This window comes from Colobus angolensis, unplaced genomic scaffold, assembly GCF_000951035.1.
Source record: "Colobus angolensis palliatus isolate OR3802 unplaced genomic scaffold, Cang.pa_1.0 Scaffold28, whole genome shotgun sequence".
In the NCBI taxonomy this organism is placed as follows: Eukaryota; Metazoa; Chordata; class Mammalia; order Primates; family Cercopithecidae; genus Colobus; species Colobus angolensis.
The window spans coordinates 5,463,539-5,477,841 of record NW_012116043.1 but is presented as its reverse complement, the minus strand read 5'-3'; the positions used below and the strand labels follow the sequence as shown (position 1 = coordinate 5,477,841).

The 14,303-nt window shown below is 45.9% G+C and overlaps 2 protein-coding genes across 2 annotated transcripts in view; both read right to left on the bottom strand.

Moving 5' to 3' along the window:
- The window catches only part of HCAR1 (hydroxycarboxylic acid receptor 1), a 119,135-nt gene that overhangs the window by 84,660 nt on the left and 20,172 nt on the right, over positions 1–14,303 (bottom strand). The window contains exons 2-3 of the mRNA XM_011948481.1: positions 12,605–12,701; positions 8,712–9,094 (exon numbers count right to left, since the gene is read on the bottom strand). The gene's annotated coding sequence lies outside the window, so the exon portion shown is untranslated. The remainder of the gene's footprint in view (positions 1–8,711; positions 9,095–12,604; positions 12,702–14,303) is intronic.
- Positions 7,116–14,303, bottom strand: part of LOC105516389 (zinc finger protein ENSP00000375192-like) — a gene marked incomplete at both ends in the record, with an annotated part of 8,780 nt that continues 1,592 nt past the window's right edge. Inside the window, 2 exon segments of the mRNA XM_011948588.1 lie at positions 7,116–7,247; positions 11,424–11,447. Of these exon segments, the coding sequence (XP_011803978.1) occupies positions 7,116–7,247; positions 11,424–11,447 (156 nt within the window).

Genomic DNA, 14,303 nt, shown 5'->3' with positions numbered 1-14,303 from the left:
TGGCTGAAATCTCGACTGAAATATCAGTGTTCAGCCTCTATGACCCTAGAGACCAGTGTGATTTTTTTTTTTTTATCTCCTCACTTTTTAAATTTTTTAATTATTTCATTTCATTGAGACGGGGTCTCACTCTGTCACCCAGGCTAGAGTGCAATCATAGCTAACTGCAGCCTTGGCCTCCCTCCCCACCATCAGCTCAAACGATCCTCCCATCTCAACCCCTCATGTAGTTGAGACCACAGCTGTGCACCACCGTGCCCACCTAATGTTGTTTTATTTTCAGAAGAGACAAGATCTCACTGTATTGCTCACGCTGGTCTCAAATTCCTGAGCTCAAGGGATCCTTCTGCCTTGGCCTCCCAAAGTGCTGGGATTACGAGCATGAACCATCTCGCCTGGCCAAAAATGTGTGTTTTTTTAATGGATTTTGTGATTTGTTTTCATCATTAAACAAAAGGTCGATGGAAAGAGAAGCAGCAGTTGGGCAATGTTTGCCTATGAAAAAAGTCAATCTGTCCTTAATGTTCTTCTACTTTTTCTGAAGTTGAATTTCTCTGCTGTGCAGCACAGCAGGCTTTCTGTAAAATTCTATTCAAATTTACAGGCGATAAGTGGTTTTTAAATAAACACATAGGGTGTTCCAGCTGAGCTCTGAAACCTCTGGCTGAGGCATTAAAGAAAGATGGTCAGATGCTGTAAGAGCCTGCCCAGGCCATAGCTCAGTTCTACAGACCTAGGGGCTTAATCCACAAAAATGGACTTTCCCACAGTTCTGAAGGCTCCAAGTCTGCAATAAGTTGTTGGCAGCATGGTTTCTTCTGAGGCCTCTCTCCTTGGCTTGTAGATGGCCGTCTTCTCCCTGAGTCCTCACTTGGTCATCCCTCTGGGTGTGTCTGTGTCCTGACCCTCTCTTCTCATAAGGACATCAGCCATTCTGGATTAGGGCCCACCCTAATGACCTCAATTTAACTCAGTTCCCCTTTGAAGTCCCTGCCTCCAAATATAGTCACATTCTGAGATGCTGGGGTTCTTCTTCATCTCTGTAATTTTATCTTTTTAAGAATATTATGTAAGTAAAATTATATAGTATGTAACTTCTTGAAATTGGCCTTTTATCCAGCCTGGGCAATATAGCGAAATCCCGTTTCTACAAAAAAGCCATGATGGTGCCACTGCACTCCAGCCTGGGCAACAGAGTGAGACCTTGTCTCAAAAAACAAAACCCAAGAAAACAAAAGCCTGTTTTTTTCCCCACTCAGCATGATATTTATTTATTTATTTATTTTTGAGACAAGATCTCACTCTGTCGCCCAGGCTAGAGTGCAATGGTGCAATCTCAGCTCACTGCAACCTCTGCCTCCCAGGTTCAAGCGATTCTCCTACCTCAGCCTCCCGAGTGGCTGGGATTGCAGGCACCTGCTACCCCACCCAGCTAATTTTTTTGGTATTTTTAATAGAGACAGGGTTTCACTATGTTAGACAGGCTGGTCTCAAACTCCTGACCTCTGGTGATCCGCCTGCCTCGGCCTTCCGAAATGCTGGTATTGCAGGCGTGAGCCACCACACCTGGCATCCACTCAGCGTAATTTAATGCTTTAAGATCCATCCAAGTATGTCCGGGCATGGTGCTGTTATCCCAGCACTTTGGGAGGCTGAGGCAGACAGATCACCCAAGGTCAGGAGTTCGCAACCAGCATGGCCAACGTGGTGAAACCCCATCTCTACTAAAAATACAAAAAAATAGTGATGGATGCCTGTAATCCCAACTGCTCAGGAGGCTGAGGCAGGAGAATCACTTGAGCCCAGGAGGCAGAGTTTGTAGTGAGCCAAGATTGCACCATTGCACTCTAGCCTGGACGACAAGAGCGAGACTCCATCTCAAAAAAAAAAAAAAAAAAAATTCCATCCAAGTTGTTGCCTGTATCAATAATTTATTTCTTTTTTATTGCTAAGTAGGATCCCATGGTATGAACCTACTAGTTTGTTTAACTATTCACCCATTGAAGGACATTTGCAGAACCTTCTTTTAAAACTAAGCAACGCTGTGTGCAGTGGCTCACTTACAAGTGACCTGCCCGCCTTTGTGGTTCGCTTGAGCCCAGGAGTTCCAGACCAGCGTGGGCAACATGGCAAAACCCCTTCTCTACTAAAGATATACAAAATTAGCCAGGCTTGGTGATGTGCACCTGTAGTCCCAGCTACTCGGGAAGCTGAGGTGGGAGGGTAGCCTGAGCCTGGGAAGTTGAGGCTGCAGTGAGCTGTGATCTTGCCACTGCACTCCAGCCTCAGTGACAGAGCGAGACTCTGTCTCAAAACAAACAAACAAACAAAAAACAAAGTGAAAGTGTTATAGATACATCTGAAGCCTCCCTCCATTCCACTTCACTCCCTGGTATTCCTCTGCAGAAGTAATTTCTATTTTGAAGTTAGTGAACATTCTTCTCACCCATTATTTGTATGTGTTATTACACATCCATGTTTCCAAAAACAATGTATGGCTTTGTTTCACATGTTTTAAGTATTTACAGATATGTTACCAGATTGTATATATCTTCTGGAAACTTGCTTTTTGCTCTAGATGTTATGCTCAAGTTTTAGTCCTGTTGATACAAGTAACCATGGTTCATTTTTCTTCACTGCTATAGTGTATTCCATTGAGAGACTGTATCTATTCCCCTACTAATGGACATTTAGGTTGTTTCTTGTTTTTGTTTGTTTGTTTGTTTGTTTGTTTTACTGTAAAAATGTTCTCTCTCTCTCTCTCTCGCTCTCTCTCTTTTTCTTCAGAATTTTGCTCTTGTTGCCCAGGCTGGAGTGCAGTGACACATCTTGGCTCACTGCAACCTCCACCTCCTGGGTTCAAGTGAGTCTCTTGCCTCAGCCTCCCGAGCGGCTGGGATTACAGGCCCACGCCACTCACCAGGCTAATTTTTGTATTTTTAGTAGAGACAGGGTTTCACCATGTTGGCCAGGCTGTCTGGTCTTGAACTCCTGACCTCAGGTGATCCACCCACCTCGGCCTCCCAGAGTGCTGGGATTACAGGCATGAGCCACTGCAACCAGCCACAATGACCATCTTTGACCTGCCTCCTTACGAAGTGGTACCTTCTTTAGAAAGGTAAGAACCTTGAACAAGGAAGAAAAGGGTCAACCTGCTGTGAGATCTGAGAAGGGAAACAGCATTTGCAGGGCATCCACTAAGTGCTAGGCATCGTGCCAGGCAGCTTAAGTATATGATCACTGCCTCGGCTTGGGAGGGGCCTTAGGGCCTAATGAACAGCCTGTTACAGCCTAGGACATCCTGGGAAGTTCTAGAAATACTGACTCCAAGCAGGTCAAGGTATTTGCCCTACTTTTTCCAGTTCAAGTTGTGTATCTCTCACTTTATATGTTCTCAGAACTTTAAAAGCAAAGACTGTGGAGTCAGACTGCCTGTATTTGTTCACCGGGTTCGTCACGTACCAGTTGTATGAATTTGGACAAGTTACTCAAACTTTCTGGGCTTCAATTCCCTTATCTGTAAAGTCAGAAATAGCACCTAGCCCATAATGTTATTGAAATGATTAAATGAGATCATCTATGTAAAACACTTAGAGCTGCGTCTAACAGACACCACAGTGCAAATCTCAGCTATAATAATCGATGATGGCTAGGTGCAGTGACTCACACCTGTAATCCCAGCACTTTGAGTGGCCAAGGCAGGAGGATTGCTTGAGCCCAGGAGTTCAAGACCAGCCTGGGCAACACAGTGAGATCCCATCTCTAAAAAAAAAAATACAATGACAACAACAACAAAATCAGTGAGATGAAATTAAACATTAAAAAAAATCATAATAATTGATGGTGATCAAACGATGATCATGTTGAATACAGCCTCTCTCCAACCGTATGTACATCTTTGCGTTCATGTTGCTTTACCAAAATCTAAACCAGGCAATATCATTTTCCTACTCCAGCATCATGTATCTTTTTTCTTAACTTTAATTATTATTATTTTTCTTTGAGATGGAGTTTCGCTCTTGTTGCCCAGACTGGAGTGCAGTGGCACGATCTCGGCTCACTGCAACCTCTGCCTCCTGGGTTCAAGCAATTCTACCGCTTCAGCCTCCTGAGTAGTTGGGATTATAGGCATGTGCCACCACACCTGGCTAGTTTTGTTTTGTTTTGTTTTGTTTTGAGACGGAGTCCCGCTCTGTCACCCAGACTGGACTGCAGTGGCCGGATCTCAGCTCACTGCAAGCTCCGCCTCCCGGGTTCCCGCCATTCTCCTGCCTCAGCCTCCCGAGTAGCTGGGACTACAGGCGTCCGCCCACCTCACTCGACTAGTTTTTTGTATTTTTTTTAGTAGAGACGGGGTTTCACTGTGTTAGCCAGGATGGTCTCGATCTCCTGACCTCGTGATCTGCCCATCTCGGCCTCCCAAAGTGCTGGGATTACAAGCTTGAGCCACCGCGCCCGGCCTAATTTTGTATTTTTTTAGTAGGGATGGGGTTTCACCGTGTTGGTCAGGCTGGTCTTGCACTCCTGACCTTAAGTGATCCACCCACCTGGGCCTCCCAAAGTGCTGGGATTACAGGCGTGAGCCACTGTGCGCAGCCTATGACGTATTTTGTTAGCATGTTTCAAAAGAAATCAACTGTTTTTCAACCTGAGGATGTCAGTTGGTCAGTTCACTTTCTCTTCTTTTCGGAGTTGCATTGAGAACATCCTGTACTGTTCCTAGCACCTGCTGATAGATGGAAATCCTGGTCTGGGTGCGGCCAGAGCTCTGGGTGTATCAATATTTGTTAAGAGCTCAGAAGCGCTTGGCTTTCATGGGACAGGGCCGTGGGATTGTGGACTATAGGTCAGGCCTGATGTTTGAAATGCCACACACAAACTCCTTCTCGCTGAAGACAGAGGGTGGCCAAATGTTAAATTTGAGCCCAAAGATAATCCAGCACTGGTTGCAAAATACCCCTGTCTCTTTTGTCACAGAAGACAAGAAACAGTGAACAGAACTTCACAGCCAGGTACGAGCTTCAACCAAGCCTCCCAAGGAGTATTTCTTTGCCCTGAGCTTATTAAGCAATATATAAGTAACAGAAGGCTGGGCGCGATGGCTCACACCTGTAAATCCCAGCTCTTTGGGAGGCCAAGGTGATCGGATCACGAGGTCAAGAGATCGAGACCATCCTGGCCAACATGGTGAAACCCCATCTCTACTAAAAATACAAAAATTAACTGGGTATGGTGGTGCATGCCTGTAGTCCCAGCTACTCAGTAGACTGAGGCAGGAGAATCGTTTGAACCCGGGAGGTGGAAGGTACAGTAAGCAGAGATCGCACCACTGCACTCCAGTCTGGTGGCAGAGAAAGACTCCATCTCAGAAAAAAAAAAGTAACAGAGACTTTAATTCTCCAGGAAGGCCTTCCAAAGGGTTCCAGAACACACATTTGGAGGTCCACAGATGGATGGGCCTGGGACAGAGAGAACCCCATCGTTTCCTGAAAGTTGATTGATTACCTCTCTGTTCTTTGGAGACCACAGTTTTGTAGCATGGCAGATTGATTATTTATTTATTTATTTAGTTATTTTTAATTTTTGAGACGGGGTGTGGCTCTGTCACTCAGGCTAAAGTGCAGTAGCTTGATCACAGCTCATTGAAGCCTCAACCTCCCAGGCTCAAGCAGTCCTCCCACCTCAGCCTCCCAAACAGCTGGAACCACAGGTGTTTTTTGGTAGAGAAGGGGTCTTGTTCTGTTGCCCAGGTTACTCTCAAACTCCGGGCCAGACTCAGTGGCTCACGCCTGTAATCTCAGAACTTTGGGAGGCCAAGGCAGTCAGATCTGTTTAGCCCAGGAGTTCAAGACCAGCCTGGGCAGCAAAGCAGAATCCTGTTTCTATAAAAAATACAAAAATTAGCCCGGCACAGTCGTGTGCACCTGTAGTCCCGGCTACTTGGGATGCTGCAGTGAGAGAATCCCTTGAGCCTGGGAGGCGGAGGTTGCAGTGAGCTGAGATCATGCCACTGCACTCCAGCCTGGGTGTCACAGTAAAACTGCATCTCAAGAAGGAAAAAAAAGTGCCGAATTCCTGGCCTCAAGTGATCCTCCTGCCTCAGCATCCCAAAGCGCTGGGATTACACATGTGAGCCACCAGTAATTTTGGAAGCAAGAGAATTGAGATAGGCTCCATCGAAAGCCCAGACGTGCTCGTGAAATAGAGGGTGATCTCAAACATTATTCAAGGAGCACCTGATAGACAGCATGCCTTCGCACCAACAGCAGCTGAAAAAATGCCCTTGGCGTGGCCACCGAGACTAAGATGGCCTTGAGACTCTGCCTTTTTTTTTTTTTTTTTTTTTTTTGAGACGGAGTCTTGCTCTGTCGCCCAGGCTGGAGTGCAGTGGCCGGATCTCAGCTCACTGCAAGCTCCGCCTTCCGGGTTTACGCCATTCTCCTGCCTCAGCCTCCCGAGTAGCTGGGACTACAGGCGCCCGCCACCTCGCCCGGCTAGTTTTTTTGTATTTTTTAGTAGAGACGGGGTTTCACTGTGTTAGCCAGGATGGTCTCGATCTCCTGACCTCGTGATCCGCCCGTCTCGGCCTCCCAAAGTGCTGGGATTACAGGCTTGAGCCACCGCGCCCGGCCGAGACTCTGCCTTCTTAGCAATGCCCAGGCCAAGGAGCCGAGCTGGCCGTGCCCTGCACCTTCTGGGGCCTCCTATGGTTCTGTGGACCCACTCCTGCACCCCCTGCCATCATGGTTCACCAGGCCCCACCCCACAGCCACCCAGTGCCCCTGCAAGAAGATAGGGATATTCACACCTGCCCAGCCACCCCAGGACCCCCTGGGCCCAAGCTTGGAGTGGCTGCAGAAACTGTGAGCCCCTCCATTGTTAGGGAGGAGGTCCCTTCACCTGTGGCTCCCAGTAATAGTGTGAAAACAAATGACAAATAAAATATCCTTTATGGCCAGGCACAGTGGCTCATGCCTGTAATCCCTTTATGGCCAGGCACAGTGGCTCATGCCTGTAATTCCTTTTATGGCCGGGCGCAGTGGCTCATGCCTGTAATCACTTTGGGAGGCCGAGGTGGGCGGATCGCCTGAGGTCAGGAGTTCGGGACCAGCCTGGCCAACATGGCAAAACCCCGTCTCTACTAAAAATACAAATATTAGCCAGGTGTGGTGGTGGGCGCCTGTAATCCCAGCTACTCAGGAGGCTGAAGCAGGAGAATTGCTTGAACCCAGGAGGCAGAGGTTGCAGTGAGCCAAGATTGTGCCACCGGCCTCCCACCTGGGTGACAGACCAAGACTCCATCTCAAAAAAAACAAAAAACAAAACAAAAAAACCCTTTAGGCAGCTGCAGCGCGACTATTGCCTTTATGATCCTTTTAATGAAGAGTGATGTGGATCAACGGATTCTCTCAGGTGAGAATCTGGGAGGCACAGGCGTTCAGAGTTTGAGTCTCATTCATGGTTAGGAGCTGGGGGAGGGGCCGGACGCTAGTCCATAAGCCCAAGCCTGGCTTAATCCTCTCTTTCCATAAGAACTGCTGCCCTCTCTCCAGTTCCTTCCTCTTTCTACTTGTAATTTTTTGCTCAAGCTCATATGAAGTATGTTTCAGGTACTCGCATCCCTCAGGACCTTGAGTTAAGCAACCGTAGTAAGACATCGTGTCACTATAATGAGGGAAAAAAGTGGAATTTCCTTCTCAGGAAGTTTGCCAGTAACATGAATAGTCCCAGCCTCAATCATCAAAGAATTTCATCAGAATTTCAGTTCCAGTTTGAAGAAATTGCCAATTTGAACCAAAAGATGGGTGTGCAGATGGCAACCCGTAGCCCTTGGTTGGTAAATGGCTAATTTCTAGTCAATGGTGGCTCCACCAAACACCACCCCTGTCCAGGACTTCTCAGATGACCAATTCCTCACCTCAATCTCTGATTACAGAAGGAAAGTGGGGAAAGAAAGGGGTTAGGTGGTTGACAGACCATCTGCAAAGACAACTGCTATAGTTAGCAGCAAGGCCGGTGGATCGATAGATTGTAATAAGAAAGTGTTTTGAAAATGAAACCAAATGTCATCTGAAGGATTTGCGATGTGTCTGTGCCTGAATGTGGGGTACCATTTAGATCCTCCTATAACACCCCAGTAGTTTCTCCTTGCCCACTACCTAGAGCTGATTTATGAAGACAAGGGAATTGCAATAGAGAAAGTTTAATTCACGCAGAGCTAGCTGTATGGGAGACTGACATTTTATTATGACTCAAATCAGTCTCCTCAAAAACTCAAGGACTGGAAGGGAGGATTTGAGACAAGGTTTCTGTCTCCCCGGCTAGAGTGCAGTGGCATGTTCACAGCTCACTGCAACCTTGATTTCCTGGGCTCAAGTGATCCTCCCACTTCAGCCTCCTGAGTAGCTGGGACTACAGGTGCACCCCACTGTGCCTAGTTAATTTTTGCATTTCTGTAGAGACAGCATTTTGCCAGTTTCCAGGCTGGTCTGATACTCCTGGACTCAAGCAATCTGCCTGTCTTGGCCTCCCACAGTGCTGGAATTATAGACATGAGCCACTGTGCCCAGCTGGATCTGTTTTTTGTTTTTTTGTTTTCTTGGGTTTTTTTTTTTGAGATAGAGCCTTGCTGTGTCGCCCAAGCTGGAGAGCAGTGGCACGATCTCAGCTCATTGCAACCTCTGCCTCCCGGGTTCAAGTGATTCTCCTACCTTAGCCTCCCAAGTAGTTTGGACTACAGGCTTACGCCACCACACCTGGCTAATTTTTGTGTTTATGTAGAGATGGAGTTTCGCCATGTTGGCCAGGCTGGTCTCGAACTTCTGACCTCAGGTGATCCACCCGCCTCGGCCTCCCAAAGTGCTGGGATTACAGGCATGAACCACTGCGCCCGGCCTGGATCTGGGTTTTTAAGGATAACTTGGCCGATAGGGGTTCAGAAAGTGGGGAGTGCTGATTGGTCAGATTGGAGAAGAAATCACAGGGAGTCAAAGATGTCCTCTTGTCCTGAGTCAGTTCCTGGGTGAGGGCCACAAGACCAGATGAGCCAGTTTATCAGTCTGGGTGGTGCCAGCTGATCCATCGAGTACAGGGTCTGCAAAATATCTCAGTCACTGATCTTACATCTAACAATAGTGACGTTATCCTCAGGAGCAGTTTGAGGAGGTTCAGAATCTTGTAGCCAGAGGCTGCATGACTCTTAAACCATAATTTCTAATCTTCTGTCCAATGTGTTAGTCCTGCTAAGGCAGTCTAGCTCCACGGCAGGAAGGGAGTTTGTTTTGGGAAAGGGCTGTTACCGTGTTTTGTTTCAAAGTTAAACAAGTTCCTCCCAAAGTGACTTCGGCCTATGCCCTGTAATGAACAAGGACAGCTTGGAGTTTAGACGGAAGATGGAATCAGTTAGGTCAGATCTCTTTCACCATCAAAATTTTCTCAGTTATAATTTTTGCAAAGGTGGTTTCAATCCCTCACTTTGGGTTTTATTTTATTTTTTTTTTAATATTTTTTTTGAGACGGAGTCTCGCTCTGCTGCCAGGCTGGAGTGCAGTGGTGCGATCTCAGGTTACCACAACCTTTGACTCCCTGGTTCAAGCATTTCTCCCACCTCAGCCTCCCGAGTAGCTGGGATTACAGGCATGCGCCACCACGCCCAACTAATTTTTGTATTTTTGGTAGAGACAGGTTTTCACCATGTTGGCCAGGATGGTCTTGATCTCCTGACCTTGTGATCCGCCTGCCTTGACCTCCTGAAGTGCTGGGATTACAGGCGTGAGCCACTGCGCCCAGCCTGTAACAACCTTTTTCTTGAAACCAAGCTGTGAGATGGAAAAAGGGCGAAGACTGCTTTAGCTTCTTTCTGCGGGCAGGGGTGTAGTTAGGGCAGGTGTTGACCTCAAGGTAAGAAGAGTGGAATTGCTTTGCAGCTGTTTGCCTGGACTCATGGTGCCTGGTTGGGGTTTTGAGGCTTGCAGGAGTAAGGTGTTAGTATTCTTACCTAGAGTTTTAATGTAGTGTTTAAATGAGCAGTGAACTGTAAGATATATAATGAGTCCTAGGGTAAGGAGTGAAAGTCCTAGCTTCAGAAGCCCTTGTAGAGGCCGGGCGTGGTGGTTCATGCCTGTAATCCCAGCACTTTGGGAGGCCGAGGCAGGAGGATTGCTTGAGCCCAGGAGTTCAAGACTAGCCTAGGCAATAAAGTGAGACTTTGTCTATGAAAAAAAAGAAAAAAGAAAAAAGAAGAAGAAGCCTTTGTAGAATTGATCTTAAGCTCTGAGGGATCCAGGTGAATAGCTCCAAGAATCAGTCAGACATGGGGTGACTGGCAGAGAGATTTGGGTCAGAGGTTGTTGGACAAACATATTGGGATAGACAAGAATGAGTGAATTTTATTTTATTTTACTTTATTTTATTTGGTACTGCCCCTTGTGGATCAGGGCTAACTCATAGGCAATGCATCTATAGTCAGCCAGGAAAGAGTAAATTTAAACACACTGCCCCGTATATTTTTAATCAGTTTCCTAGACCTGGGACTAAATCAGTTCAGTTAAACAGCCGTTTCCCATAGCAGGAGGTGGCATTGCACATGGGCTAGGCCTCTATATGTGATGAAGACAAGCAGATTTTTAATACGAGGCATTTCTATGGAAATATAAGAAAAACAAAAGTTAATGTTGGGTACAATTTATCCAGATGTGCAACTCAGAATACCTTTAGTTATAGAGCAGGAAGGTAGTGGCGATCGGACATGTTTTTGCCACCTGTATTAAAAGAATAAGCTTCAGCTTACAGGGCCTCAGGAAAAAGGTAGTAGCAATTTTATTGAGTCCAAGTCAGAAAAGTGGAAGAAAAATTTGAAAGCATTAGTGTGGAAAACATTAGTTTGGAGCATTAGTTAGGTTAGCCTCAGGACAGCCATAGTTAAAGATGCAGTCAACAAGAAAAACTGGTTATCTCTGTGACACACAACGATTTTTAACATTTAGTTTAATTTTTTCGAAACAGGATCTCACTCTGTCATGTAGGCTGGAGTGCAGTGGTGTGATCACAGCTCACTGCAGCCACAAAGAATTCAGGATTTAGTCCAAATTGCAGGAAATAACAAAAACTCAAGAACAGTGGATAAGACTAGAATCTAACAATGGGGGTACTGTAGCTTTTTGAAACATAATTTTTCTGTCTTTAGTCCCCATTTTTATTAAAAACAAATAATAGTAGGACAAATTTAATTGCGAAATAAGTCTTAATCTTATTACACTTGGCCTGATTATTTGTATAAAGTACAGCAAGAATAATTATTTTAAAGAGACATACAGGCTCTTTAAAATTGGCTTTGCTGGTCAGGCAATCACACCTGTAATCCCAGCACTTTGGGAGGCCAAGGTGGGAGAATCACTTGAGCCCAGGAGTTCAAGACCAGCCTGGGCAACATGGCAAGATCTCCGTCTCTACAAAAATTAGCCAGGTGTGGTGGTGCATGCCTGTAGTCCCAGCTACTTGGGAGGCTGAGGTGGGAGAAGGCCCAGGCTGAAAAATAAATAAATAAATAAATAAATAAAAATAAAATCGGCTTTGCTGAAATTTCATTCCTTAAGGAATCTCACCTTATACTTTTTAAAGCCTTTAGCCCAGCCATGGATTTCTCTATGCCTGCATATACTTGTATGAGTTGGGAGAATTTTGCTCCTCTCAAGGTCCCAAGATAATTTGGGCTTCTGGGCCTGTCAGAAAGTGACATTCTTTATTTACGACAAGTCAGAACCCTGTACAGACACTGCATATACAAGTTATAAGGCCAGTTTTCTTGAAGAGCTTTTTTTTTTTGAGATGGAATCTTACTCTTATCGCCCAGGCTGGAGTGCAATGGCATGATCTCAGATCACTGCAACCTCTGCTTCCTGGGTTCAAACGATTCTCCTGCCTCAGCCTCCTGAGTAGCTAGAATTTTAGCTGGGATTACAGGCACCTGCCACCATGCCCAGCTAATTTTTGTATTTTTAGTAAAGATGGGGCTTCACCATGTTGACCAGACTGGTCTTGAACTTCCCGACCTCAGGTGATCTGCCCACCTCGACCTCCCAAAGTGCTGGAATTACAGGTGTGAGCCACTGTGCCCTGTTATAAATCCTTTTTTCAATTAATCAAACCCTTGCAGAGGAGACAGACAATGATGTTTACCATTCACAGAGAGAAAGAGAGAGACACAGAGAGACCAGAAGCCTGGCTTGCCAGAAATTCTTACTCTCTTTGCTGGCATACCAGATTTCTGGGTTCCCTTTCCCTGTAGCTTCCAGAAGAATGGAAAGTCACCATGAGTCAGGCCTGTTGCGCTTCCACTAACAGTTCCTTCAATCAGCAAATGTGACAGACCAGACAAACTAGGAGAGCCTGTTGGACTTCCATCAGCAATTTCTATACATACACAAACATGCAGGTGAAAAAACAAGCAGAAGGACTTGCAGACAGAGATTCCAGACCATATCACAAACCAGGAATGTTCCTCCAAACAAGTCCCCTATTCTTGATCCAGTTAGAGCAGACACCCTCTTCAGAGAGGCCAACAAGTCAGAAGGGTGAGGTTGTTGGCAGCACCTAGAATACTCACCAAATCAGACACCCACGATGGGGCTACAGGTGTGGGACATCTCCCCAGGACTGTTTATTGCATTTGAGTCCATGCACCATGAGTTGGCAACATCCTGCTGGTAGAGGTGGTGCCACAGTTAGCCCCCAGTCCAAGAACTAAATTGCCACTTGGGCAGGCCTCCAGACCCGTCGCTAGTGGAGGGCTACCGAACCTCAGGCAAGTACCTACAAGGGTGGTCCTGGATGACCCTCCAAATTTGCAACCACCCAGTGGAGTTCTCCTTGTCCACTGCCTAGACAAAGCCAATCTATCAAGACAGGGGGCCGGGCCCGGTGGTTCATGCCTGTAACCATAGCATTTTGGGAAGCCAAGGCAGGCGGATCACCTGAGGTCAGAAGTTTGAGATCAGCCTGGCCAACATGACGAAAACCCATCTCTACTAAAAATACAAAATTAGCTGGACATGGTGGTGCATGCCTGTAATCCCTACTACTTGGGAGGCTGAGGCAGGAGAATAGCTTGAACCTGGGAGGTAGAGGTTGCAGTGAGCTGAGATCGTGACATTGCACTCCAGCCTGTGAAACTCTTAAAAGAAAAAAAAAAAAGACAGGGGAATTGCAATAAAGTTTAATTCCTGCAGGGCCGTCTGTACAAGAGACCAGAGTTTTATCATTATTCAAATCAGAGAATTCGGGATCAGAGTTTTTAAGGCTAATTTGGCGGATAGGGGCTTGGGAAGTGGGGAATGCTGAGTGGTTAGGTTGGAGATGAAATCATAGGGGTCAAAGTGAATTTTTCTTACTATCTTCTGTTCCTGGGTGGGATGGCAGAACTGGTTGAGCCAGATTATCAGGTGGTGCCTCAGAGCGCAGGGTCTGCAAAATACCTCAAGCACTGATTTTAGGTTTTGCAACAGTGATGCTACTCCCAGGAGCAATTTGGGAAGGTTCAGAATCTTGCAGCCAGAGGCTGCATGGCTCGTAAACCATAATTTCTAATCTTATAGCTAATTTGTTAGTCCGGCAAAGGCAGTCTAGCCCTCAGGCAGGAAGGGGGTTCATTTTGGGAAAGGGCTGTTATTGTCTTTGTTTCAAAGTTAAACTATAAACAATTTCCTCCCAAAGTTAGTTTGGCCTATACCCAGTAATGAGCAAGGACAGCTTGGAGGTTAGCAGACAGATGGACTGAGGTTAGATCTATTTCACCATCATACTTTTCTCACTTATAATTTTTGTAAATGCGATTTCACCCTCACTTCAGGTAAGGCATTGTGGGGCAAATAAGAGAATGAACCTGGAAAGGGAAGGAAGCTCAAAGAATCAGAAATGAACATGATCTTGCACCCTGATTTTATGGATCTAGACTTAGGGATAATCTCTTGATGAGAGATTGTTGGGAAGAGCTGCGAGGAAGTTCTGGTCTATATAGCAGAGAGTGAACTGATGATTTTTGTGACCTTAAGAACTGGTAGCCCCCAAAATAAACAGCTGTAAGACAGGTTTAAAGGCAGTAATGCAAAATAGATGCATATATGATTATAACCACCTTTTCCAATATATAGACACATAGACAGATCTACATACATAAATTCTCTCTTCCTCTTCCTCTCTCTCCTTTCACACACACAAAAACACACACACAGCAAATGTAGAAGATACTTTCCAATGGCTCAGCCTGAGTGTCAGAAGTGTCAGAGTGTCATTTTCTTTCTTTCTTT